We start from the raw sequence: 19,270 nt of genomic DNA on the forward strand, positions 1-19,270 counted from the left end.
AGAGAGCCCCTGCAGTGGCGTTGATGGTGACCACCAGTTGCCAGGAGCCCATTCCTGTAGCCTGTCCCTATGCAGCACTGCCTGAACCACTGTGTGACAGCTTTCCCTACCAGATGACGACTAAGGACCATCTTTTCCCTTTGTACTTTAGAGAAGAAATTGAAGCTCTCACCAACAAGTGTCAAGAACTGGAAGAAGCTAAGAGACAAGAGAGAGAGCCTACTGTGGCAGTCACTCATGAGGTACCATGGGCTGTGTTGTTCCCTTGACTTTAGGCATGGGTGGGGCTTGTCACCATTGTCTTCACATGCAGCTTCTCCGTGATCCACCACCTGTCACCTGTACTAATGATCTCCCAAACCTAGACCATGAATGTAGATGCCTCAGGCTGGCCTAGGGTCTTAGGCAGTTTGAATAGGATAGGTGCAGCTCTGAGGAGGCATGAATGCCAGAAACAAATGAAGGAGGAGTCGCCCACTCCTAGCCTGCATAGATGTGACTACCAGAATGTGCTGTCTGGGCAACTATCTTGCTGCAACTTCCCTGTCTCCCCTATCCCTGTATTTGTCTCATTGGTTTTGTAGGACTGGAACCAGGGCTTTATATATACTAGGCAGGTGCTCTACCCCTGAGTCAAACCCCAGCCCATCACTGGGGGATTCTAGGCAGGTGCTCTACCACTGAGCCACACCCCAGCCCCTCACTGGGGGATTCTAAGCAGGGGCTCTACCACTGAGCCACACCCCAGCCCCTCACTGGGGATTCTAGGCAGGTGCTTCCTCCTTTTTATCTAAATAAAAAGGTTTTAGCTCTAACATAGTAAAGCTATATACAATAAAAACAGGAAGAATTACATTTATAGTAGTCATTCAGTCCATTTGCATTTGGCAGATTCAGAGAAAATATTCTTTATTTTTTTGTTTTTTGGTTTGGTTTGGTTTGGTTTGGTTTTGGTTTTTCAAGACAGGGTTTCTCTGTGTAACAGCCCTAGCTGTCCTGGAACTAGCTCTTGTAGACCAGGCTGACCTCAAACTCACAAAGATCTGCCTGCCTCTGCCTCCCAAGTTCTGGGATTAAAGGCGTGCGCCACCGCTGCCTGGCCAAGAGAAAGTATTCTATCTATCCTTTCTTGGTGAGTCCAAAGTTGTGAACTTATATACCTAATTTACCTGTTAGGTAATCTATCCTAACTTGTATTACCAACACAAAATTACCTTTTTAGACCTCAAAACATTTTCATAGATAAACAATTTAAACTTTTATGTCTCAGCCTTATAAACTTTAACCTCTTATGTAAGTTTCTTTTCTAAATTTGTTAACAAGAAATACTATAACTATCTTGTCTTCAGCTACATCAGAGCCCTGAGAAAGATATATTACCTAAGTAAACAGGAAGAGCAGAACAAGCAACTTCCAAAACTATAGAAATGACAGAAGCAGCTGATTGCCTGGACAGTCACCCAAGGTTCCTCTGCAACTTTGGGCCATCTGTCTTTGCCTTAAAGTCGTAGAATATCCAAGAGACTTTTCTGTGAACCAGGATTTTGAAGGACTGTCCCACATATCTTGACAAAGTTCGGAAGTCTTTTTTTCCTTTGTGTCCTGCTTGTCCAGTTTGTACAGTATAGTGTTGGCAGTTAAGGCAAAGGCAGTTTCTTGCCAAAATGGCTAGCTTTGCCACGATAAAAGCGAACTCTGTATGGAGGTTCTTTGACTCCCATCATCTGTCCTTTTATGAAATAGATTGGTACTGTCAAGCACAGAAGTGTCTCGCTGTTATGAAAAGTGTTGCATTATTAAACATCATAAATGCTATATTCTGTAGGCCTCTGAAGTGTTTGAAAATTACCTATCTATATAAAATATATCTGTTTAACCTTGAAAGCATACCTGACTACAAGCTTGATTGTTATAGACGACTAACTACTAACCTGCATTTCTTAATTATACATCACATTTTTAAATAAGCTGCATAAGCGTAATACCCCCCAAAAGAGTAGAAACATACATACAGTATAACAAAAATAACTTTAAATTTGTATCAATATATCAAAATCCATACCAATGTAAAATATTTGAGGTTAATAGTAGTCATTTTATCTTTACCTAATAGTTATCTTTTTATCCTATATTCCTACAACCCCCTAAATGATGATAACCTACCAAATGACTAAAAACCACCCACCCTACTGAATGTGAGTGTCCTGTTCTCTAGACTGCTTCCTGTTGTCTGGGGGTAATGGCATCCAGGAGGAACCCTGAGAAAATTAGACTGTGGTCAAGTCCTGGAGAAACTAGTTGTAACATTGTTATCAGTCTCAGAACATTTTCATTGCAGAGGGAGCAGCATGTATGCCACCTTTCTTGTAGTTTTTCCTAGTTTATTTCTTCCTGTTTGCAGCCAGGACTTTGAGGAGGTCTCCCAATCAAACCTGATCCCTGTTATTGAAGGAATCCACAGCTTTTTGTTTCCTGAGGACACAAAAACATAACCTCTCCAACCCAAATCAATATGTTTTCTGAATTCCATTTTAAAGTTTAGGATCCCTACAGTACCTAGGCTAGTTTACTTCAGCAGTTCCTTTTACAATCCAGTGCCTTTCAGCAGCTGTCATTCACTCATCAACACTCAATACACAATCAACAGTCACCACACCATACAGGATCTGGATTCCCTGTGTATTTCCCATCTTTATTTTTAAATTTAGTTTTTACTATGACTATACCCATTTTCTTTTCTTTCTTGTTGCCTACACACCTTTTAAAACTGTTTTGTAACTTCAGTTTTTCTCAGTCTGGACCTGATTTATTGTGCACCTGTGGCTTTGCACTGGTGGCTGGTTCTAGCCTGCTCAGATCTGTGAGAGGCGGGCTTTATGCCCTGTGGGTCTGACTGAGAGCTGCATTTAACCAGGAGCTGTGTTTATCCAGGATCTGATTTAACTGCCGAGCTCTAGGGAATTGGTACCCACAATGTGGCAGGCATTTTTACTTAGCTTATTGTTTCTAATTTAGGTGTCAGCTGCTCAAGTGCTCACTTGTGGCCAAGCTGCACCTCTGTATGCTAAGAGCACCAGGCTGCTAGGAAGCCATGTCAGGGATTTGTTTTATTTTTTCAGCTTTCTCGGGCCCTATGTGGAAATTTGGACCCCACATAGGGCACCAAATATAGCTGACTTTCTTGGGCCTCCAGCCCCCAAACATGACACAGAGACTTATTAATTATGAATGCTTGGCCTGAGCTTAGGCTTGTCTCATTAGTTCTTTTAACTTAATTTAACCTGTTTCTGTTCATCTACATTTTGCTTTGGGGCTTTTTACCTTTCTTTTATTCTGTATGTCCATCTTTCCTGCTTCCTCTGTGTCTGACTGGCTGGCCCCTGGCGTCTCCCTAGAGTTTGTTTTTCTTTCTTACCCCAGCCTAAATTCCTCCTCCGACTTACTCTCCCTGCCTAGCAGTTCTGCCTATATCTCCTCCTCACTTTTGGCCATTCAGCTTTTTATTAGACCAATCAGGTGTCTTAAACAGGCAAGGTAAAACAGCAACACATCTTTACATAATTAAACAATTATTCCACAACAGGTGCTCTACCCCTGAGGATTCTACTCACTGGGGATTCTAGGCAGAGGCTCTACCACTGAGTCACACCCCAGCCCCTCACTGGGGGATTCTAGGCAGGTGCTCTACCACTGAGCCACACCTCATTTCCTCACTGGGGATTCTAGGCAGGGGCTCTACCACCAAACTATAGTTCTAGCCTTTGTATGTTTTTTTTAAAATATTTATTTATTATGTATACAATATTCTGTCTGTATGTCTGAACTAGACCTCATTACAGATGGTTGTGAGCCACCATGTGGTTGCTGGGAATTGAACTCAAGACCTTTGGAAGATCAGGCAATGCTCTTAACCACTGAGCCATCTCTCCAGCCCCCGCCTTTGTATGTTTTACTTTGAGATAGGATCTCATTGAGTTACCTAGGCTGTCTTTAAACTTACAATTCTCCTGTCTCAGCTTCTGGAATGCTTGGATTACAGGCCTATGACAGCAGGCCTTTCCTTTTTTTTCAATGGAAGTCTCAGGACTTCCTGTCACTCAGCAGAGGCTTTGTAGCTGTGAAGGTCACCTGGGTATTCTCCATCTCCAAAGGGTCAGCAAGAGGCCCTCTGGTCCCTGTTCCCCGGGCCATTGACGTCTTCGTTTCTGGGAACTAGAATGTACCCTCTTTCTAATCTGTCCCATGTGTCACACCAGACACTAGCACAGGTGGAAACTAGTACCTCAGGGGCTGACCTCCTGTGCCAGTCTTTGCTCTCGGAGGACCTGAATGTGAATGCATAGTAGACAAGCTTTCATGGGCCATCCTTGGTGCAGGCCAGTGATCCCAACGCTCGAGAGGCCGAGGCAGGAGGATGGAGAGTTCAAGGCTAGCCCCAGAGGCTTGGGAGATGCTTCAGTAGGGAATAACACTTTTGCTCCACACACATAAAGACACGTTGGGTCAGAGAGAGGAGATTAGCCAGGACTTGGTGGCTACCAGCCTAGATACAGATTCAGTGAGGGATTTTTTTTCTTAAGAGAATAGAGCAAGACATCTGACAGCCTCCTCCAGCCTCCGTGCACAAACCTACACAGACAATAAATAAACTGAAAAGAGATGTATGAGTTCAGGCAGGAATCTATCGCAGACAGAGCCGGGGCCCTCACTGTGAGGACAGGCCATGAAGAGCATATCATGGCTGAGCATGAAGTCGGCTGGTTTGAACAACTATGGTGACCACTGAGCCACAGGGCATCCTAGTTGCTGGGTTCCTGGTCCTAGGTGACTCTAAGAACAGACATTATCTTGAAGTGTGAAGATTACACAGAGGAGATGGGTGGGATGTGTCTGGGCCTGTGAGTTGCCTACTCAGCCTCCCTCACAGGGGCACCCTTCCCGTCCCGGGGTCTCCCATCTGTCACACATGTCAAAAAAAAAATATCTCAGACTAAATGAAGATCTTGGTTTCAGTGCTGAATGGCACATTGTGGCCTCAGTTACCTATGGGATATGCTTATCTCTCCCATGGCTGGGAAGGCTGTGTGTGTAGCACGCTCCTCCACTTAACCTGCCTGTAATGTGTTCAGTGGGGGTACATGTGGGCAGGTAGGCGAGGCAGGCTGGCCAGCCAGCAAGCCCCTGGGCTCTGCCTGTCTCTGCCTCTCCAGTGCTGAAATTACAAGCACACGCTGCCACTCCTGACTTTTCACGTGGTTGCCAAAGAGCAAACTCAGGCCTCACACTTGTAAAGTAAACACTTTTCTGACAGTGCCGGTGCCGTCTCCCCAGCCTTGACCCTGCCTTTTGATGTGAGGAGAGAATATTCCAGTAATATGTATTTTATTGAGAAGAGCCCTGGCGGGTAGATTTCAAGAACACTACCCAGCAGTCAGCGACATTTCAATGGTTCAGTTCCTCTTTCTGTCAAAAGCCACGCTGGAAATACCTCCACTTCAATCTCCCAAATCCCGCTTTTATCATACCGCATCAATCTTTAAAAAGAGCCCAAAAAAAGACCGCCACCGCACCAGCCTCAGACTTTGTTTTATTAAGTCTACTGTCTGATGAGCAAGGCCTGTAATATCCTGGTTAATATCCTGTCCGCTGCCCACTGATGACGTCACTAACACCGCTGACCCCTTTCATTTCCTGCAGGCCCACCCAGAGCTCCGATCTCCATCACCCTGCAGCAGGCACTCCAAGCCAGACTCCGACAATGAGCCTGACTCCCCTACCAGTGCTGGCGAAAGGACTGACTGCCAGTCCCCCACCCCATGCTCTGAAGAGAGGAGAGAGGCCGCCGTCAGAACCCTGCAGGCCCAATGGAAGGCCCACAGGCACAAGGTGAGCTTCCTGATTCATGTCCAGCTGCAGAGAATATCTGGCATTCACGTGCTCCGTGACCCAGTGTGTCTGCACATCCTTTCAGCGCGATCCCCCATCCCCACACCAGCAGTCATCCATTGTGTTTAGAGTGGGATGCTTGCAGAAGGGGGGGCTGCAAAAGGAGAGGTGGTACATGCCTGTAATCCCAGTACCAAAGAGGATCAGGAGTTCAAGGTCCGCGTAAGCCACAGGAGACCCTCTCTAAAAACAAACTAGTAACAGTCCAGTGACCTAGCTTCAGCCATCTTGGATGGCCACAGGACTGTGTTTCTAGTTCCATCTTTTATCAGCCAGTTTCCCTGGCGTAAATAGCAATTGATCAGCATTGGACATGGATCCAGGTGCTCCCGAGGAGACAGGCAAGCTTCCTTTTCTGAGTAGATACCAGTTCCAGAGCAAGTGATTATTGGATTATTCCCTTCTAGTAGGACACAAGGGCCCCTCCCTGCTTCCCTCTCTCCCTCGTGGGAAGAAAATTAATATGGGCTCAGATTCTTTTATTTATTGAATGATTTTAAAAGTTAGTTGCAATCATTATTCCCCTTAATATTGTCCCAGATGTGGTCCCGAGAGCCCCTTTGCTCTTGCCGTTGTGGCTGTCATCTTACTGAGCACGTCATTGATTTCTGGCAAAAGAAGGTTCCCAGGCCTCCTACGCCACACCAAGAACTTGCCGTTAGAGTCTTAGAAGCCACTCGCCTACTGTGCCCTGTTCTTCCATTGTTGGCTGTCGCAGATGGAGAAGTAGAAAGTGGGGTAGACACAAGAGAGGGTGAGAGTGGGGGTCAACATCGTGCGTGATAAACTTGAAGGAAACATCCCAGCAGCCATTGCTGCACACAGTACACAACATCAGCTGCTTTTCTTGCTGCTGTGCCAAACCTGTCAACCAGAAGCAGCTTCAAGGACAGACGGGTAAACTTGGGCCGCCATTTGTCGGTCCTGTCATGGCACCAGGAGCACGAGGCAGCTGGTCACATCGTGTCCACCATCAGGCAGCAGAGAGACGACTGTGCTTGGCTCCATTCTCCCTTCTGTGCAGTGCAGGACCTCAGCCCACGGCGTGGCACCACCCACACTTGGGGTGGGTTTTCCCACACAGTTAATGAGATCTGGAAATCCTCTCTCAGACACACCCAATGGCGTGTTTCCATGGTGATTTTAAATCCAGTCAGTTGACAGTGAGATTAACCATCACAGATACTGACGAGAACATTCTTTTAAGGAATGGAAGCCTCTGTTGAGACTTCACTCTGCTCACACTAATTCATTTCTCAATTTCCTTATTTCAGAAAAGAAAAGCGGCTTTGGATGAGGTAAGTCAGTCAATTTCACCAGTTCCCAGACTCGTGTTTCTGCTGCGGGGAGAGGACCTGGGAATACACGCACTTGTGTAAGGGGTGCCGATGTGCATGGAGACAGGGCTCATCACTGAACCTGAAGCTAGGCTGGCTGCCTTAGTATCTACCCCCCATGTGCTGGGTTACAGGCGCGTGTGACCACACCTGGCTGCCCCTGTATCTACCCCCATGTGCTGGGTTACAGGCGCGTGTGACCACACCTGGCTGCCTCTGTATCTACCCCTCATGTGCCAGGTTACAGGCGCGTGTGACCACACCTGGCTGCCCCTGTATCTACCCCTAATGGCCAGGTTACAGGCGCGTGTGACCACACCTGGCTGCCCCTGTATCTACCCCTAATGGCCAGGTTACAGGCGCGTGTGACCACACCTGGCTGCCCCTGTATCTACCCCTAATGGCCAGGTTACAGGCGCATGTGACCACACCTGGCTGCCCCTGTATCAACCCCCATGTGCTGGGTTACAGGCACGTGTGACCACACCTGGCTGCCCCTGTATCTACCCCCATGTGCTGGGTTACAGGCACATGTGACCACATCTGACTCTATGGAAGTGTGAGGGATTCAAATTCAGGTGTTACGCTTACACAGAAAGTGCTTTTCACCTCTGAGCCATCTCTCCAGCCCAGCCAAGTGTATTTAAAGGCATTTCCTCAAGTCCTGGTTTTCGGGAAATGAATTCAAACACAGTCACAGAGTTTAAATTCTAGTAACAGAAGCATAAAATGAACACCAGAGTAACTGTACATTTTTAAAATTTCCTAGCACACCCTTTCCCCCACTCCTATTTCCGTTTCAGAGCTGAGCAATCCCACATGCTCAGCCACAGATGCCAGGACACACATGCCGCAAAGCAGGGAGAATTGAGAGGGTCTGAACTGGAGCTGCCATCCTATAGCCCAGGTGTCCCCATGGGACACGTGGAGAAGGACAGTAGGGTTATCCCAACAGAAGAGCTGGCAGGAAGGAGAACAGGTTAAGGTGGCCATGAAATTGGAATAAGAGACTGATATTTGTTATTGGGGCTTCCTACATGCTAGATGTGGCCCTACCACTGAAGTACACTCCCAGCCCCTCACTGGGGGATTCTAGGCAGGTGCTCTGCCACTGAGCCACACCCGAGCCCTCACTGGGGGATTCTAGGCATGTGCTTTACCACTGAGTCACGCCCAACCCCTTACTGGGGAGTCTAGGCAGGTGCTCTCCCACTGAGCCACACCCCAGCCCCTCACTGGGGATTCTAGGCTGGTGTTCTACCACTGAGCCACACCCCATTTCCTCACTGGGGGATTCTAGGCAGGGGCTCTACCACTGAGTCATACCCCAGCTCCTCACTGGGAGATTCTAGGCAGGGGCTCTACCACTGAGCCACACCCCAGCCCCTCCACTGGGGCTTTCTGGGCAGATCTTCTATTGCCACACCATGCTTGCAGCCTTCCCTATATTTTTGTTTTAAGACAGGGCTTTGCCACATATCTAGGCCGGCCCTGAACTTGTGATTCTCCTTTCTCTTCTGTCTTAAGTAGTTGAGATAACAAGTCTGTACTGTCAAGCCCTCCTCTTGTGGCTTCTTCCTGCCCCTATATTCATTCTTGCTCTATCGTTTGCTAGCTAGATTAGCTTACATGAGACTGGGTTTCAGCCTGCACACTGTCAGCTGTTAGGTGTTCTAACATAGCCAGAGCCAGAGTTCAGCCTACATCTGCGGCTGGATGTCTCTGGCCTCAGTTACTGCTCTTCATTGGCCATTGTGTATGGTCATCCGTTCACCTTCAAAACAAACCCCAAGAGATGTGAGGAGCAGACATGGCTGGAAACTTCATGATACCATATCTACAGAAAGGCTGGGAACATGGCTCAGTGGTAGAGTGCTTATCCAGCATGCACAAGGCCCTGGGTTCAGTCACCAATACTCTAAAAACAGAAAAAGACCTTTCTGTAGCTTTTGTGACTGGAGGATGTGTGTGAAAGGAAGTAGATGAAGCAGGTCCACCCTGCTGTGAAGACATCCCAGTGTGTGAAGTCCGGAGAGCAGGCACTGTGGCCTACACCTGTAATCCCAGCACTCAGGAGGCAGAAGCAGGAGGTTCAGCACACACTTGAGGTCTTCCACAGCTGCGTAGCCAGACCCTGACTCAAAAAGCAGAAACAACGTGTGAAGTCTGAACTAATATTAGCGGCTGGTGTAACTGTCCTAGCCCCTGATTGGACTGTGTTCAGGACTGTTTTGCTGCAGCAGTCAGCACGTGCCTTTCCCTCCCTGTGGTCCAGTGTGTGTGCATGCGCCAGCATGTGGGGTTAGGAGGGCCAGACGGGAGGCACTGTGTCATGCTCCTGAGGTTACACCGCAGGACGAGCTTTCTCCGTTCCCCTTTAGTCTTCTAGAAACTGAGTCCTTCCCTCTTTCCTGCCAGGCAGCAACTGTGCTCCAGGCGGCCTTCAGGGGACACCTAGCTCGTTCTAAGCTGTTACGCAACAAAGCTCCAGACTTCAGGTCTCCGAGCCTGCCTGGCCTTCCCAGCCTTCCCAACCAGGTAACCATCTGGCTGGACAGACACCAGCTGCTCGACCCTTCTTCAGCAGAGGAATCTCAAGCCCTTTGCAGCCTTCTGTCTTCCTAGCTGGGCAGATGTGCCTGGTGCTTCATCCATCCGTGTCAGGGGCAGCCCAGCAGTGGTCCCGTTGACACATCCAGGACTGGTTTAGCCTTGGTGGGGCCCAAGCAGGCCTCACAGTGACTGCTGATGAGGAGCGCTGTTGGGGGTGCAGCTGGAAAGCACGCCCCTCCTGTCCGATAGTTGCATGCTGCATTTGGGGACACCTGGGTGGCCCCAGACAGGTCTTTCTCCTGTTGTCATTAGCTGCAGAGCTCTCCCACATCTCGTGTCCCAAGCCCCACCTTCCAGCCTGAAGATAGCCCAGCACAAGAGGAGGCCATCACTGTCATCCAGTCCATCCTCCGGGGATACCTGGCCCAGGCCAGGTTCATGTGAGTGGGCCACAGGCATCTCTGTGCTGTTACTTCGGGGAATGGGGGCACCCATTTTGTGGCTATCCAGGGCTCCCGTGGGATGCACAATGATGTGCTGTCATGATTCTGTGAGCCATGGCCTGGCAGTTCACTGTAGCAATTGGTAGGCCTTTACAGATATCCTAGCTTCTCTTCCACTATTGGGTAGGCTGTAGGCTCTCACCCTCTGGAGAAGACCGTCCTAGAACATGTCTCTATGATGGGGGAAGCAAGGAGGTGTGTGGACAGCGAGTGGAACAGGGCCCATTAGTGTGTGGGCATCGCAAACTTGGGCTCATGTACTGTCCCTTTTAAAGAAAAATGCAACTTGGCACAGTGGTACGCACCTGTAATTCCAATGCTCAGGAGGCTGAGGCAGGAGGATCTCTGTGAGTTCAAGGCCAGCCTGGTCTACAGATCAAGTTCCAGGAGAGCCAGAAAAAAAAATCCTGTCTCAAAAAAACAAAAACAAAACAAAAAGACCCTGGGTTCAGCAGGGCCTTGAATACATGAGCCAAGGGCATAGACTCCCAGGGCAAGCAAGCATTGTCAAGGCCTAGGCACACTTGCAGTGTCTCGCCTGTGGAAGTGGCTGCTGCCCTGTGGATCAGTCCAGCCCCTGGTTCAGCCAGAGCTTTCTGTCTTTCAGTGCCAACTGCTGCAGAGGGCTCGCTGCCTCAGCTCAGAGGGAAGCTGTCTCAATCACACCCTCAGGATCCGCCTCCCCACCTTCCCTAGCAGCTTCTTCTGGTAATTTCTTTCGTTTGGTTCCACCACAAGGGGGAGGTGGCTCTCCAAGGGTTAAGCCAAAAGAAGGCTGGGTAAGAATGCAAGGGACTTATTCCCACTGTGAGTTGCCTCAGCCAACCTGAGTTCTTACCTATGCTGGAAAACCAGACCCTGCCCCTCCTCCGCTGGTGCTGGGGCCACAGCTGGGGTTTGAGCCAGTAGACTCCACCAGTGACCGCAGTGGCTTGGGCCCTGTGTTCTCAAGTACCCTCAAGCCGTGCAGTCAAAGCTTTCCTGGCTTCTGTTTCTTCAGCCATCAGCCGTCAGGGCTCCTTGAGGGTTTCTCCTGACTGCTTGTTTAGGGAAACACTGCTTACAATTCCTTTGTCTGCTCCATTAAAGCCCCAAAGTTGGCTGAAGATGTAGCATAGTGTATAGCACTTCTTCCACTCTGTGTGAGGCCCTGGTTCCATTGAAAACAACAACAAGCTGGCAGTGGGGGCACACATCTTTAATCCCAGTGCACTGGAGGCAGAAGCAGGCAGATCTCAGTGAGTTCAGGGCCAGCCTGGTCTACAGAGCAAATTCCAGGACAGCCAAGGCTACACAGAGAGCCTGTCTCTAAAATAAAATAATAAAAAAAATCAATAAAGAAAATAACATTGGTTAAAGAAGCCACAGGCTGACTCAGAAGGATCACTCAGTTGGTAAAGGAACTGTGTTAAATTCCCAGGCCCCACACTGAAAAACCCCTGGGCATGGTGATATGTGCTTGTAATATCAGCGCTGGAGAGGTAGAGACAGGAAGGGCCCTGGGGCTCACTGGCTAGCCAACTTAGCCAGATCATTAAGTTCCTGGCCAGGGAGAGACCCCATTTCAAAAAATAAAAGATAAAGTTAACAGCACCTGAGAAATCGCAGTACCTATGATTAACAATGGCTTCTGCCTACACACAAACACATGCACACAAACACACACACACATGCATACACTCATATAGACACATCAAAATCAAGTCCAGGACCCAGGCAGACTGTGTTCCCAGCTATGAGATCAGGCCCACACTGAGACGCAGTTGCTGTAGGCCCCTGCCTGAGGGCCATCTCCTCACGAGTGGAGAGCTGGGCTAAACAGACCAACAGTCCGCTAGCCCATGGACTCTACTGTCTGTGGCTGTGCCTTCAGCTCCTGTCTTAGCTACAGCAGTGCCTCACTGTGGCTGGTATTGATGAGGCTGCTAGGGACTGGGGTCATGTTAGAAACAGAAGTTCATCTGAGGTTCTGTCCATGCGTGTGACACCCCAGGGACCTGGTGCTTCCCAGAGACATCTGAACCCTTGGGTGTCAGAGGTGGAACTAAGGAAGGCTGGCAAGGTCTGAGAAGTGCTGGTTGCTAGGGACAGGAGGCTGGGTGGCTGCTGGAACAACGGGTGGGTGGGCTGATCCTGCCCAGGACTGACATGCCTTACCCAGAATGGGGTCCTTCAGGGAAGGTCAGCAAGGAGAGCTGTGGGGAAGCTACCGAGGCAGAAGATGAGGCAGAAGAGCCAGCAGCCCTGCAGTTCTATTCAGGTAAACGTGTGGCAGTGGTGGCCAGGGAACACCTCCTTGAGCAATCTCCCAACTCCGATGGCAGAAGAGGCGCACAATGAAAACATGGACTCTGATTCCAGCCTCACCCAGAGACCATGGCTGGCTGGCCTTCTCTAGTAGCTCTCTCCCTCCTGTTTTTGTTTTCTTTGAGGTGCTTGAGGTGGAACCTAGGGCTTTGCACATGCTAGAGAAGTGATTGGCTGAGCCACACCCCAGCCCCTCACTGGGGGATTCTAGGCAGAGGCTCTACCACTGAGCCACACCCCAACCCCATAGTAAGGGGTGCTCTACCATTGACACGTTCTCCACCTTTCATGGTGAGAGGTGGGGGTGGTAGACATGTACTGTGTACATCTGAGCCACATTCCCAACTCTTAGCTGGTTCTGACTGGATTGGTCACTCTCCTTCAGTTCCCAGGGTCCCCATAGGAGTCCGTTTAGAGACCCTCCTGCCACACCATGTTTAACGTGTTATCACAGTTGAAAGTCATACATTGACTTCAGCTGTCACTTTCTGAGCTGTGTCAGAGCTGCAAAACCGTGAGCTTTGCTGTTCTCTCCAAACCCTGCTCTGCAAAGCGCAGTGAGCCAAGTCAGAAGCCCTTGGATTTCAGAGAAGGCAGGCACACAGACACCAGAACCCCAAAGCCACCGCCAGCCTGCAGTCCCCAGGCCCCCAGAGGCTTTAGACGGTTCTCCAAAAAGCTATCTGTCCTGATCTCATCAGGTTCTGTGTCTGCTGACCTTTAAATTATTTGGTCAGGGCTAAAAAGTTTGTTTATGGTGTGTTTCGTCCTCTTGTCAAGTGTGATTTTAAAATGGCAGATCTATCTACCTGTATAGACTGGTCTGGAAGCATTCACTGCTCCACAGGTATTGACCCCCACCCGGGACATACATCCATGTGAGAAAGTGAATGAATGGCACCTTGTTTGAGCTGACTGTGTTGGGATATCCTTTGGTTGGCTGGTTGTTGAGACAGGCTCTCACAGTCTTCCTGTGTCTGCCACTCCCATGAGTTTACAGACATCACAGCCACACCCAAACCTTGACTGTGATTTTAGAGAAAATTAAATGTAGAGGAGCCTGCCCTCAGTCCCAGCAAAGGGAAGAGGATGGGCTGGGCTGGACCAGCCACATAGTGACTTTAAGGCTAGACTGAGTTACATGAGACTGTCTCATAAAAGGAAGGAAAGAGCTTGGTTAAGAGCATTGGCTGCTCTTGCTGAGGGTCTGAGTTCAGTTTTTAGCATCCACGTGGCAGCTCACAACTTTCTATAACTCCAGTTCCAGGGGATCCAAATCCCCTGCTTGTTCTATAGCTCTGCACACATTTGGTGCACAGATGTACATGCAGGCAAAACACCTGTACACATTAACTTTTTAAAGAAGAGAGGGTCAAGAAGAAGGAAGGAGGAAGAAAAGGAAACAAAACCTAGTGCCACAAGCTAAAAATCCCAGGAATCTAGAGACTGAGGCAGGAGGATCATAAGGCTAGCCAGAGCTACATGGCAAGCCTCTATCTTAAAAACAAAACAAAAGGCTAAGGAGAAAAAAGATTCAGGGAAGTGTGTCAGTGGGTGAAGCACTTGAGCGCAAGCCTGAGACCTGAGTTCAGATCCCCAGCACCTTTGTGAAGCCAGGCACAGTCGTATGCGTCTGCAATCCCAGAATTCCTGGGAGGGGCAACACAGCATCAAACAGAGAACCTGTCTCAGACAGGGTGGAAGCTGAGAACCCCACCTAAGGTTGTCCTTGGACCTCCACTTCTGCACCGTGGTACTCAGATGTTTACACATACCGAGATTATGAAATACATTAGATTTCCTGAGATTGCCGTTTGTAGGAACTGTGGAGAAGAGGCAGACAGCCAAGTCAGGTTGCATGATGGGGTCGGGATCTTGTTCTTTTAAAATCTCAAATCAGTAACATTTCATTCCCCTCCCCTTTAGAAGCAATGCGAGTGGGGCTCTGTCCCAAGGAGGAGCCGAGAGAGACCGCTGCAGCTGGACCTGCCTCCTCACAGTCCTCGGTGCCCGACTCCCCCCAGGGTGGCCACTGGGACTGTCCATCCCCATTCAGTCTGGACGATGTGCCTCAGTCCAGCATGACGGATGTGATGTGCTTGGATCTGCTTGGATGTGAAGAAAGGAGCAGTAGCACCAGAAGTGCTCAGCCATCCCCGGGTACGTCCCCTCTGTCCTCTGTGCTCCATCCCTGCTCCTCACCAGGCAGGGCAGGCAGCTTGGGGCCACTTCAGCTAGGACCTGCTTATACACAGTGGCCACTTGGTTCTGATTCCCTTTGCACCTTTTTGTTTTCTGAGCTAATCTTACTGTGTAGTCCAGGCTGGCCTCAAACTTCACTGTATAACCTAATCTAGCCTCAAATTTGTGATCATCCTCATCCTCCTCCATCAGTTTTCCAAGTGCAGGGATTACAGGAGTGCACCACCACCGCAGGCCTGCATGTGTTTTCATGTCGGCAGCGGCCAGACTGTCCCAAGAATAGGAGCTAGCAAGAGGTTCTGTAGGGCTGTGCAGGTAGGCTCTGAAGGTCCCTGGCTGTGTGGCTGTGGCTTCAGTCTTGCACGCCAGAATCTGCTGGTACAGCTCACAGCTGTCTACACCTGTGACTGGCTCCACGTGGCTGACCTCCCTTTCCCGATTCATTTCAGTGGTGTCCTCTCCCCCAGGACTGCAGCCCACAGCGTCACCAACCCCTGAGGAGGATGTCTGCTCCGACGACTCCGATGATATTATCTTTTCGCCATTTCTGCCCAGGAAGAAAAGCCCCTCCCCATTCTAGGACCCCAGTCATTGCCTCCAGGTGAGGTGGCTGTGGGGCCAGGTTAGAGGACTCGCTAACTGAATTTGAGAAGATGACTTATCTTGCTAGGGAAAGAGCCCACCTCGGGAACACCTCAACCATCAGTTTTCTTATGTGTTGTGCCTGTGCCTTTGAGGGATCCTGGTGGCTCTACGCTGCTCTCTGGGGAGGGCATGCGGCCACCTCCCACTTCCATCTCTGGTTTCAGCCCGTGTGTTTCCAGTGCCCACAGATATGTCCACCCCAAATCAGGGCAGCAGGGAGTCTTGCAAAGTCTGCCGCCTGCCCTTGACCTTGGCACTGCCAGCTGCCATGAAATGCAGCCTTCCTCATCTTGTGCTGCCCAGTGCCTTACAGGTCACACAGCTAAGTCTCCTGTCCCCTCAGCAGAACGCAGTCATATCTAATCCAGCAAGAAGCTATGGACATCAGGGTCCCCAGATGAGGCCCCTGTCCCATGGGCTCCTTGCTCCCCTTTCTCTTACCCCCCACCACCTCCGTCCCCTTGGGAGGATGAACTCTTTGAAGATCACCTGGCAGTGTGACATGGAGTGGCTCAGCAGGTATTGAGAGACAGCACGAGGACAGAGCCACAGGTCACCAAGAGAGGAGACGGAGAGCAGGGCCAGGAGCCAGCTCACCATCCCAGAAGAGACAAGTCTCAGGGAAGAACAAATTCCAGCGTCGACCTAGGGACAGCCCTGTCACCTGGGTATGCAGAGGCATCTGCAGGCCTCCAGTGCCACCTGGCCCACTCGGCAGCCAGTAGTTGAGATCTTGGTCCCAGTTTGTGAAATTAGCTGTTGTCAATGAGTGAGACTGAGGGTCTTGGGGCTTGGGCAGGGTTTTAGGGGTATCCATGCTCTGTGTAGCTCAGGTCTGCCGTCCATGCTTCCCTGTCATGCCTGTGGGACTGACTGCTGGCTGTCTCCATAGATCACTGGGGATGGGACTTTCTGGCCCCATGGGACTGGCTTTTTTCTTAGGCAAAACCTAGTGCTAGAAAGTTCCTTCTTGGACTAGACTTGTGGGGACACCAGGTTTGCTGTTAGGGACCATTTATTTACTGCTGGCGTCCTCCACAGAACACCTTCCTGATGCTGCACACAGCAGGCTGGGCATGGGACCCTCAGGATGGGAGCTGGGCTAGCGGCCAGAGGCCAAGAAGATGGAACCCAACTTTGTCGACCTGCCCCAGGACAGGGAAAGGGTCCCTAATACTGTGATGGGACCAACCACACCTGCCTAGCCCTTTTCTCCACCAGGGGGCAAAAAACAACTCAGCCAAGACCCTGGCAGGCTCAGGTTTTATGCACTTGGCCTGTGGGCTGTCCGCCAAATTAGTTTTCTTCCCTGTGTACTGGTAATTTTACCAACATGGCAGCCAAGTGGAGCCCTCTGTAGATCTGCCTCCCTACCACAACTTGGGTGTGTTCCCTGTGATTGATGCCACCACTTGAAGCTTCAGCCCATCCACTCGGGCACAAGAAGGTGACTACAGGTGGCCCCCTCTTGTGCCTGTACCTTCCCCAAGACCAAAGGTCCTTATGTGGCTGCTCTGGCCTCTCTCTTATTTAATAGCAGCCATTTGTGCATTGAGTGTTCTGAGCATGAACATTCAGGAGTTCTAGGTTGGTGGGGGGCAGGGGTCTTCACCTCGGCTGCCCCCACCTCAGGAAAGGGGCAGGGTCTGTAGGTCTGAGGCTTATCTGTGCAGCCAGCCTGGCCAGTGGACAGTGAAGTCAAGATCAGCCCTTGCACTTGAGTTTTCTGAGAACATGTCCCTGCAAACAGGAAAGCTACAACCCTCCTGTCCTTTGGTGCAGCAGCTAATCTATTAAAGGTAAACCCTGTCTTGAAGCTACCTCAGTAAATGACGGTGCCTCAAGCCTCTGTCTTTGGCCGGTGTCCTGTGTCCTGTGCTCCCCACCCAGGCCCCATTGGCACAGCAGGCTGCCCCTGGCTGATCTGACGCAGAGAGCCCGGGGGGCGGGGGTAACTTCTGTGGGACCTAGGAACAGTGCAGAGAGCTGCTGCTGGCTCCCCAGGAGCAAATGTGTAGGAGTTCAGCCAGTCAGTCCAGCTTTGGACTTTGCCTGGTCTATAAGATAGGTAGACTCCTCATGCTTCGCTTGCTTTTGGAGGCACAAGTCCTCCAGCATGTGGCTGGCCAGCTAGGGCCATTGGCAAAGCCCAAACTACAGAGACTGTGGGTGGGGTGAGCTGTAGGCCAATGGCGGGGACAGGGGGGGATGGCTGTGGTAGGATCAGCTATAAGAGGAGCCAGAGACTGGGCGAACCCTGCTGAGAGTGTGATTGGTCCAGGACCCAGCCAGTTGTGGTCTGTGAACTGTAAGTGGGACGGTAGGAAGTAGAAAAAATCATCCCTGGGGGAGACAAGGAGTGGAAACATTTCCAGAAAGAAAGGGCCTCAGACCTTAACATTCAGGACCAAGCGGGCCCAGGTATGTGCACTTGAGATGGGTAAATGACGTCACTGTGCCCTTATTTCCATGGCAGCACCTTCACATCACCTTGATCTTAAAGAGCAGCTGTGAGACTTCTCTGAAGGCTGGTAGGTTGTCCAACTTTGGAAGAAACCATGCTTTCTTCATGACTCCACCCGGTGGGCAGCAACCAACCTGCTGAGCCTGCCCTGGGCCAGTTGTCCTGTGTGGAGAGCTGGAAAGGTGAAGGTGCTACTCACACCAAGGAGGTGCTGGGTGGAGGCCTTGGGCGGCTCTGGAGAGTGCTCAGGAAGCCAGTTGGGCTTGGGATACGGGGCTTATAGGGACCCTGTGGGATGGTGTTCCTCTTACCCATGACTGGGGGAAGAAGATACCTCTGGTTCAAAAACCAGGAATAGACTGGGGTTACCATCCTGAAGACGCCACCCCAGCGAAATAGCGAGATCTAGGAACACCGCAGCCCTCTGTTGCCCTTGGTTCACCTCCGCCCACCACATGCAGCTGAGACGGAAGTGCCGAGAGGGGGCTGGTACAATCCAGGCTTCCCAAAGCTAGCAAAACAGGCAGCAGCAAGCTGAGTGTGGATGGAGAACAAACCTATAGTGAGCTTTTGTGCGGCACTAGGGATGGACCCTGAGTCCTAGTATGACCTAGGCAAGTGCTCTACCACTGAGCCACACTACCAGCCCCTCAGTGCATTCTTGATGCTGTGTTATCACGGGGGCGTGCAGCATTGAAAGGGGTTTTGTCAGAAGCCACCAAGACCGTAGTCCCTCTAAACTGCCTGATGGCTGAGCAGAAATTGCCAGGACACTATGCCTGGTGTTTTGTAAAGTACCATAGTACATTGGGAGCTTGTCGTGGGTCCATTTCAGCACCAAGGAAGGGCTGTGGCTGAGTGACCCTGGCTGCAGGTGCTGGCTGTATTCTGTCTGATAATGTCTATTTTTGTCTCCCGACGAGGGGAGTGAGGGCCATGCCTTCACAGTTTCACAGACCCAGAACCCTCGGTGAAGAGACCATCATTAGAAAAAAACCGAGCTAACCAGTGTAGATTCCTTTAAAGCTATAAATACCTTCCCGGGAAAGCACTCTAACCTTTGAGATCTAAATAAAAATTCCATTATATCCTGGTCAAACTAATTGCAAATTCCTCTGGGGGTGGGAGAGAGCAGCGATCGCTTCCACATGGCTCAGGCACTCTGAAGACCAGAGACTCAGTAAGCACAACTGGTGTGAACCCAGGCTGGCCCCTTCTCCAGGCACCTGCCTCCCCAGACCCACGGAGCCTGCATACGCATACAGCAGCCACTCTAACTGACTACCTTTCTGGCGCAGGCCACAGCTGGGCAA

The 19,270-nt window shown here is 50.4% G+C and overlaps 1 protein-coding gene across 4 annotated transcripts in view; it reads left to right on the plus strand.

Moving 5' to 3' along the window:
- Positions 1 to 19,053, plus strand: part of Iqce (IQ motif containing E) — a 47,049-nt gene extending 27,996 nt beyond the window's left edge. For 2 of the 4 annotated variants that reach the window (XM_075974448.1, XM_075974472.1), the window contains 9 exons: positions 152 to 242; positions 5,698 to 5,886; positions 7,221 to 7,244; positions 9,702 to 9,821; positions 10,149 to 10,276; positions 10,947 to 11,047; positions 12,516 to 12,599; positions 14,573 to 14,806; positions 15,298 to 17,331. In XM_075974448.1, the coding sequence (XP_075830563.1) occupies positions 152 to 242; positions 5,698 to 5,886; positions 7,221 to 7,244; positions 9,702 to 9,821; positions 10,149 to 10,276; positions 10,947 to 11,047; positions 12,516 to 12,599; positions 14,573 to 14,806; positions 15,298 to 15,428 (1,102 nt within the window). In that variant the 3' untranslated portion in view covers positions 15,429 to 17,331. Of the gene's footprint in view, positions 1 to 151; positions 243 to 5,697; positions 5,887 to 7,220; positions 7,245 to 9,701; positions 9,822 to 10,148; positions 10,277 to 10,946; positions 11,048 to 12,515; positions 12,600 to 14,572; positions 14,807 to 15,297 lie in introns of all 4 variants that reach the window. The other 2 variants (XM_075974461.1, XM_075974483.1) reach the window with 1 other exon arrangement.
- The last annotated feature ends 217 nt before the right edge of the window (positions 19,054 to 19,270 follow it).

Source organism: Microtus pennsylvanicus, chromosome 1, assembly GCF_037038515.1.
Source record: "Microtus pennsylvanicus isolate mMicPen1 chromosome 1, mMicPen1.hap1, whole genome shotgun sequence".
NCBI classification, from domain to species: domain Eukaryota; kingdom Metazoa; phylum Chordata; class Mammalia; order Rodentia; family Cricetidae; genus Microtus; species Microtus pennsylvanicus.